An 8,435-nucleotide genomic window follows, 5' to 3' on the forward strand; every position below is an offset into this window, starting at 1 on the left:
GTTTGGTTCGGATTTAGGTAGAACCAAACCCAGACCTGATTTAAGATGATGGAAACAGGTCCGGATCTGGGTCTAATCAGACTCACCCTAAGAGAAACCATACCCGGATTCTATAAGGATTTCATGAACCAGATCCGGACCATACCCGGTAAAATAATATTTTTTATCTTTTTTACATTGAAAATTTGTGGATCTTAGTCGGAACTCGAGTCAGGTTTGAGTCTGGTATGAAGTTTCATGAACCATACCCGGCTCCATATATTAATTGGACCCTTTGAGTCCGACACACATTTTAATCAAACATTGTTTATCACCAAACCCTGACCCTATATGGTATGGATCCTCAAGGCATGATTCATTAATCGTTTGTTTGAAGGTAGGATGCTTCGGGGAAGCATGAGAGTGAAGATCGACGTCGACACATTGTTCTCATTTGCTTATTTTCGATGTATTTTGGTGTCTAAGAAAGCAACTATGCTGCTAGAAATTTGGCTTGCATGCAAACGAGTCAGGAGTAGGGGTGGCAATCGTGTCGGGTTGGCGGGTTGACCCGATGGGTTGGCGGGTCAGCGTACCTCAACCCGAACCCGACCCGTTTATTAAACGGATCGGCTGTGGCAAACACGAACCCGGCCCGTTTAATAAACGGGTAACCCGACACGACCCGCCAACCCATTTAATAAATGGCTTGGGTCGGGTAAACGGGTTCTTAGGTTCGCGGGTCAGGTTGGAGGGTCGGGTTGACGGGTTGGCAGGTCGGGTTGACCCGCCCACCTAACCCGTTTATTAAACGGGTCAGCCGGGTTGGCGGGTTGGCATACCCCCAACCTGAACCCAACCCGTTTAATAAACAGGTTAGGCGGGTCGACCCGTTTATTAAACGGGTTGGCTTAAGCCCAACCCGAACCCGCCTAAGAGGCGGGTTGGCGGGTTGTGTCAGGTTTTGCCACCCCTAGTCAGGAGGATAGAATCCAGGAAAGATAAACCACCTGATTGCTTTCCCAGTCTTGCCTTGTGATTGTCTTTTGAATTTGATTGTAAACCGGTCGGGCTCCGGCTAACCTTACCTTGCCTATCACAAAAACAATGTTTAAATTGTGCATATGGTGGTGAACGAGAGAGACATGCAGGCCTATCTTCTGAGAGTTTACACCCTTAAATTGTGCATATGGTGGTGAACGAGAGAGACATGCAGGCCTATCTTCTGAGAGTTTACACCCTTTGCCTGCCAGAAGCAATGATGCGAACCATTCTCGCCCAAGACCTCCAAACCTTCAGACAAGCACCCACTTGCCTCTGCAGCGGTGTCGGCCACAAGTGACATGAAATGGACCCATTCTTTGGTTAAATAAGTCCAATTCTGCCTAGACTGACTTCCACTTAGGGGTGGCAATCGTGTCGGGTTGGCGGGTCAGCATACCTCAACACAAACCCGACCCGTTTATTAAACAGGTAACTCGACACGACATGGTTAACCCGTTTAATAAACGGGTCGGGTCGGGTAAACGGGTTGGCGGATCAGCGGGTGGGTTCGGGTAAACGGTTTGGCGAACGGGTCGGGTCGGGTAAACGGGTTGGCAGGTCAGGTTCAGGGGTAAACCGGTTGACTCACCCATCTAACCTGTTTATTAAACGGGTTGGCGGGTTGGCATACCCCTAACACGAACCCGACCCGTTTAAAAAACGGGTTAGGTGGGTTGACCCGTTTACGACACGAAACCGGTTAAACCAAACCCAAGCCCAGCTAAGAAGCGGGTTGGTGGGTAGTGTCAGATTTTGCCACCCCTGCTTCCACTCCAAGTGTGTATGCCACTATAATAACGACGGTGGGTGCATATTTCAAAACCATGTGCTTCACCAAACACAATGAGTAACACATTATCCGTTCAACAGGACTTTCATATTCTATTCACGTGATTGCACTCTCCCCTAAAATTCTATTATGTAATACCCATCAAATGGAGTCATCTCAGTACAAACCTCTGGCCTTCACGGCCTTCAGACAGTAATTCGACGTCATTTACCACCAAATCCAAAGAGGAAGACGCGTTTTGTCACGTCAGCATATCTGTCACTCAAGCCTAGCCTCATCTCCTTCCTTTAAATTACGGGGTGGCCCATGCTGATCACTCCTCCTTCGCAATGAAGCGATTAAAGATTAAGCAACCTGCAAGTCAATAAAAATGTCCCAATCAAGTGGCTTTCCTTTTAAATGCACCTGCTTTCAGTGCTTTAGACAACCATCCTGCAAAGTAAAGCCTACCATTCTTCTATCCGACCAATAACATTGAGTCCAATGGCAACCTTGCTTCTGCAACTCCTCATGGTCGTAGCGCTTGCATTATCCAGGGCCAGTTGCAGCCCACCCGGCCGCGTGGTGAAGTGTTCGGTGGGGGGTTCCACGAGCTGTACCGTGACGAATGCCTACGGTATTTTTCCAGACAGGTCGACCTGCTCGGCGTCGGAGGTGGCCTACCCTGCTTCAGAACAGGAGCTGCTAGCTGTGGTGGCGAGGGCCACCATGAAGAAGCAGAAGATGAAGGTGGTGACTCGCTACTCCCACAGCATCCCCAAGTTGGTGTGCCCGGGGGGAACTGCAGGCCTCATCGTGAGCACCAACCTTCTCAACCGCACCATCGATGTGGATGCGTCAACCATGACGATTACGGTTGAGAGTGGCGCGACGCTGAGGGATGTGATAAACAACGCGGCCAATGCAGGGCTGGCATTGCCTTACGCGCCCTACTGGTGGGGACTCACCATCGGCGGGCTGCTCGGAACGGGAGCACATGGAAGCTCCCTGTGGGGAAAGGGCACTGCCGTGCACGACTACGTTGTGGGTATGAGGGTGGTGACCCCTGCCTCGCCCAGTGATGGCTATGCGGTGGTTCGGTCTCTCACGACCAATGATGCTCAGTTGAATGCTGTCAAAGTCTCCTTGGGAGTGCTTGGAGTCGTCTCTCAGGTGCGCTGCTTCTTCAGCTCTGTTTCACACTTGAAACAATCGTTTGCCTTTTTCTTTTGGTCATTTTATGGTGTTCTTTTCTTATGCCTAACGGCATCCTTTTTACTTCTTCTTTTTTTCCTATACTTCTCAAACAGATAGAAAGTAGTGATATACTGATCAAGAGAGCACTCAAATATCACGTCTACAAAATCTCATAATGGCAACTGTTCAAAATGTCGTTTGCTGTTAACAGAAAAAGTGAAACTATATCGGGGCAAAACTTTCAATGCATTGAACGTGACAACAGCTTGGCTTTTCAAACAAACAAACAAACCAACAACCAACTCAGGAAAAGAGAAAGTAGTTATGCAATCAATTACTATATCCACTGCTATTCTAGTTTATATCATATGTGAAGGGCTGATTGCTACACTTTTTCGAACACACAAATTGCATCTAACAAAATCAGTCCCATGAAGAAACATAGTTAGTACTTAGCTATAAAACACAACACAGTCCCATGTCTGAAGAAACATAGTAGTTGGCTATAAAACACAAGCACGATCCCATATTTCAAAACATACCTAAGATTTTCATATCCTTTTGATCAAAATATGATTTGTGCATACTTCTGCAAAATTCCCATGACATGACATGTCATGACTGAATGAGGTCGATGCATTGCAAACAAGTCCTTTTCATAATTACGTTGAACAATATGGGCTGCCAACTTTTTACATTCTTTAGGATACCTATGTTGAATATCAAATAAGGTAGCAAGCACAAGTATCTAATCACCACTCTACGCTTATCATCACTTATACCAAATCGGGACCCCTAATCAGATTCGCAAGATACATTCTTTTAATGTCTCTTACATTCGATATATATATACACGCTGCAGGCAAGGAATCAAATTTCATTGAAAAAAGTTCTTGAATTATTATGCTATTATGCCCCATTGAGCATGGGCACAGCGAATTTTGCGCTATTAATTGTGTAGTACGCAAGGCCATATGGTTGATCCATACAAACATGTGAACCATGATCTTGAACGAAGAGTATGAGGCTAGGCATGTTTTGTTTGCTCTTGAATATAGCTTATACTTACACATGATTATTAGGTGACCCTGAGGTTGGAGCCACTCTTCAAAAGGTCTGTCACAAATGTGGTGAAAGGCGACTCAGATTTAGAGAGCATGGCGGTGGCCTTCGGAGGACAGCACGAATTTGCTGACATAACGTGGTTTCCAGCCCAACAGAAGGCTATTTACAGGGTTGATGATCGTGTTTCCTCAAACGCTTCAGGGAACGGCCTCATGGATTTCATACCCTTCCGCTCTACACCAACTGTAGCAGTGGGTCTCACAAGAATAGCAGGTGAGAGAGAGAGAGAGAGAGAGAGAGTATGCAGCTGAATCTCAATTTTCATAAGAATTAAATCGTACAAGGAGGCCTCTAAAAGGTTCGGTTCATTCTGTATCGAGATCCAGATTAATATGCGCAATCACTTAGGTCTAAGATCTTAATATGAGCATATTTGGAACGAATTTGTACATTTTACATGTGAAAATCTTGATTTTTTGTCTTTTGTTAATAGAGCCGGTATTACCCTATGCATTTCATGTACGAATTCAACCCTACATCATCAGATCTTATTTGGATCTGGACTCATATCCAGATCTACTACATAAAATTCAGACTGTAACAGGATCAGTCAAGATCCGACCTGTATCTGTATCTGATCCGTTTGCACCCCTACATGCCCTTTTGGCTTGGCCGCAGAATCCAGAACTCACACACTTGACATGACCAACAAACAACCTTGGCTTTTTGGGATTCCTGTGGTAAGGAGTGCGGATTAGGTCCAAGGACTGTCCAAGGCTCCCCACACCATTCATCCTTGAGATGAACGACACCCACAGTCTCCAAAACACTTTGATATATTGAAGTGTTTATGACCGTCCATTTTCAGCCCTTCATGCCGCTCATTTAAACAATGAATGGCATTGCAGAACTTTGTGGGACCAACCAACCGGGGGCTCCGCTTGTCTGGTAGGAGACGTTTCTGTTCAAAACTCAATGGTATGGTAGTATAACTGGTAGGGGTCTGCCTATCCCCAGCTTGAGTGTAATATAATTGCACAAAAATTGTGCATTGAGCACCTTGCCCTCCATCAGGTCTTGGGCCCCACACCTGACAGGCCCTATCCCAAGATGGAGGGTGATCAGGTGTTTAATGTACAATTTTTTGTGCAATCATATTGCACCTGATCTTTCTTTTCATCAGCTTGCCCATTGAAAAAAAAAACTTGTGGGACTCTTCCACTTGGATGCAATACATCTTAAGGATGTAAGGTGATGGAGGACGTTCCTTGGACATGATCCACACTGGTAAGAGGCAAATGGCTTCCATGATGGACAATGAGAGGGCATGGCATAAAAAAAACCTGTGTTATTCAATATGAATACCTCATTTATTATAGTTGTCCTTACCTCACCTTTTCACCACATACACGAACCCAATGCATTGCAGGCCAGGTGATCCGACCTCAGCACTTATAAAGATACTTGGCCTTCAAAATGTAACACGTCCTTCGCACAGGGCAGATCCAGTGATCGGGCTTGAATATTTTACATATTACTTGGGCCACATACTCGGCCCGATCACCTAACCCCTCCCCTCCACAGGTTTCGCACAATAGATGATGCTAGCAATCTGTTTTACAGTCATTGAACATAGTAGCAATGTGTTTAGGGATTTTGGGGGAGAAAACCACTGTGTTTATTTTTTTAAATAGCTGTTTTATTTAGCAATTTTCAAGAGAAAATTATTATTTTTTTCAAAAGGGTTTACTTTATAGTGAGAATGGAAGGCATGACCTGTTAAATGCAGGTATGCCCCCAAGAGAAAATTGTTGTTATGCTTAATGATTTCCAAAATTGCTGATATCTTCAATGACTCGTTAAAAATAAAAAATAAAAAATCGCTAACAACCTTTGTGGACCTCTGTGGCTCGCGCAGCATGGGAGACATGTTTTGGGGTCTGAGTACCTTGTTAGGCACTCGGCCTGATCACTGCACCATGCCGCGTCCCCCACTTATCATGGAAAGTTGTTCAATTTTGATAGGTTCAGTGCAGCAACCTAATTTCTCATCGTGACCATGCATGTCCATTGTAGAGGAAGCATCAGAGGCCACACAAGATTCGAATGGCAAGTGCATCTCATCTAAGCTATTGACATCAACTCTGCTGACTGGTGCTTATGGCTTGACCAACAACGGACTGTTCTTCACCGGCTACCCTGTGGTTGGATACCATAATCGCCTCCAAGCCTCTGGTACCTGCCTTGACAGCCCCAACGACGGCCTTCTCTCGGCATGTGCTTGGGATCCAAGAATTCATGGCGAATTTTTTCACCAAACCACAATCAGTATTGGTTTATCCAAGGTTGGGGAATTTATTTCTGATATAAAGAAACTTAGAGACTTGGACCCCAAGTCTCTATGTGGTGTTGAGCTCTACAATGGAATACTAATGCGCTACGTTAAGGCCTCCAGTGCTTACTTGGGCAAGCAAGAGGATGGGATCGATTTTGACATTACTTACTACAGGGCCAAGGACCCCATGGCTCCTAGGCTACACGAGGACAAGCTTGAGGAGATAGAGCAGATGGCATTATTCAAATATGGTGGGCTCCCGCACTGGGGAAAGAACAGGAACATTGCATTTGATGGTGTAATGAAAAAATACTCTGGGCGTGGAGAATTTTTGAAGGTCAAAGATGGTTATGATCCCTTGGGCTTGTTCTCTAGTGAATGGACGGATCAACTTTTCGGCATTCAAGGAAATGTTACCATTGTCAGGGAAGGGTGCGCGCTGGAAGGGTTGTGCATATGCTCAGAGGATGTGCATTGTGCACCAAAGAAAGGATACTTTTGTCGCACTGGAAAGGTTTATAAAGATGCAAGAGTGTGCACAAAGCTCTCCTGAATAAGACAGGATTTGTTGGGTGTATTGTGATAAATACTTGTTGGATCTGTGGTTAGGGGTGGACCAATGGTATTAAATCCGTAGTTCAGTATCATTCTATGTAATTCTCTTTTTCTAAAATAATACAAAGCCACTGAAGCAACTCAACTCAACTCTATGTTCCCTCTTACGATGCTCCGATTGCTAAATTCTTGTGAGTTTTTTGTTTAGTTTTCCAAAACTGCATCTTTCTTTGGATGTCTAGTATTTCATGCCTAATTTTAGCTTGTAGCTTTTGGATTCACAGTTTTGTTAGTGTGATTGTTTTGACTTGAATCTTTTGAAAGAAACAATGGAACCAATAGTTTTTCCTCTCTAGCTTGGCTGAAATATAGGGTTTTCTCTGGCTTTGGACCTCGATTGCCCATTGCTTTTATTATTTTAACTTACGCCATACACATTGTTGCTATGTGAAATTCATGAATGTTGTTTCTCTTGGTTTTCCTATGATTTTTTTTCTTGAATTTCAGAACTAGAATGAGATCGGTTTTAGATAGTGTTTTAAGATGGGTTTTAGTTGCTTCTTATGGGAAGGTATTATGAAATATGATAGTTTTTTTAGATGGTTTTAGATAGAGATTGAGAATCGGTTTGTTGTGGATTAAAGGATTATGGTGTTTCAATATACTATATTTATCATTTGCTCCTGCAGGGAAAAAAATAGACGACCTTTCTGTTTCTCTTTTTTTTTTCCTTCTTTTGATATATATTTGGATGTTTTTTTTAGATTTTGTATTGGATTTGTGAATTTGATGAATTGGGATTTTGTGGGTATAGCTAGGGTGTTGGTATGAGGACTACCAATTCCTTTATCCTTTTATTTTTGAAGCAAATGTTGGTGTTTTTGGGTGTTTGATAACATGCGTTGTGAGAAATCATGGACAAACTTGTTTGGACTTCATTGGTTTATCCATCAATTAGGTTTCTTTCATACAGGTTTTGTATAATGTCCCTGCACACAGGAGCGGCATTTATTTGTTTCGGTCAAGGGAAAACAAATCCAATTTATACAACGTGTTTTCAATAATATCTTGAACATCATACATCCAGCTTCTTTTTTTTCAATAGAGGAATGATCCTTCCAAAATCCAACTTGTGCATGTTGTCATTACCCCCTATGACGATTTTATGGTAATTGAGGCTAACACAATAGGCACACTTGGCTTTTCGGATGAGTGAACCTTTTGAGCTTTGGTGATATTCACTTTTATGACTATGTTAAGATTTTACAGTTGAAGCTGGATTCCTTTCTTGATGGAGGATTGATTGCCTAGTTTAGGATTTCTTGGTAGAACGCTTCTTGAAGGATTTTGAGCTTCTACCAAGGGCCTCTTCTGCAGGAAGCCACACTTGGAATGCTGGATAAGAATTAAATGTTATCCTTTTAGGGAGATTTCGTCAAAAGGCTAGGATAGGACTTGTACATTAGATCATCACAGTTTGAGTTGCTTGAA

At 43.5% G+C, this 8,435-nt stretch overlaps 1 protein-coding gene across 1 annotated transcript; it reads left to right on the forward strand.

Annotated features, from left to right (window-relative positions):
• Positions 1 to 2,240: 2,240 nt before the first annotated feature.
• LOC149829563 (putative L-gulonolactone oxidase 6) lies at positions 2,241 to 7,084 on the forward strand. Its single transcript, XM_090015581.1, has 3 exons — positions 2,241 to 2,965; positions 4,072 to 4,327; positions 6,131 to 7,084. The coding sequence occupies exons 1-3, from the start codon at positions 2,297 to 2,299 to the stop codon at positions 6,940 to 6,942; spliced, it is 1,737 nt and encodes a 578-aa protein (XP_089871707.1). The 5' UTR covers positions 2,241 to 2,296; the 3' UTR covers positions 6,943 to 7,084.
• The last annotated feature ends 1,351 nt before the right edge of the window (positions 7,085 to 8,435 follow it).

The sequence above is a fragment of the Nuphar pumila genome, chromosome 8 (assembly GCF_984573655.1).
Source record: "Nuphar pumila chromosome 8, dmNupPumi1.hap1.1, whole genome shotgun sequence".
NCBI lineage: Eukaryota > Viridiplantae > Streptophyta > Magnoliopsida > Nymphaeales > Nymphaeaceae > Nuphar > Nuphar pumila.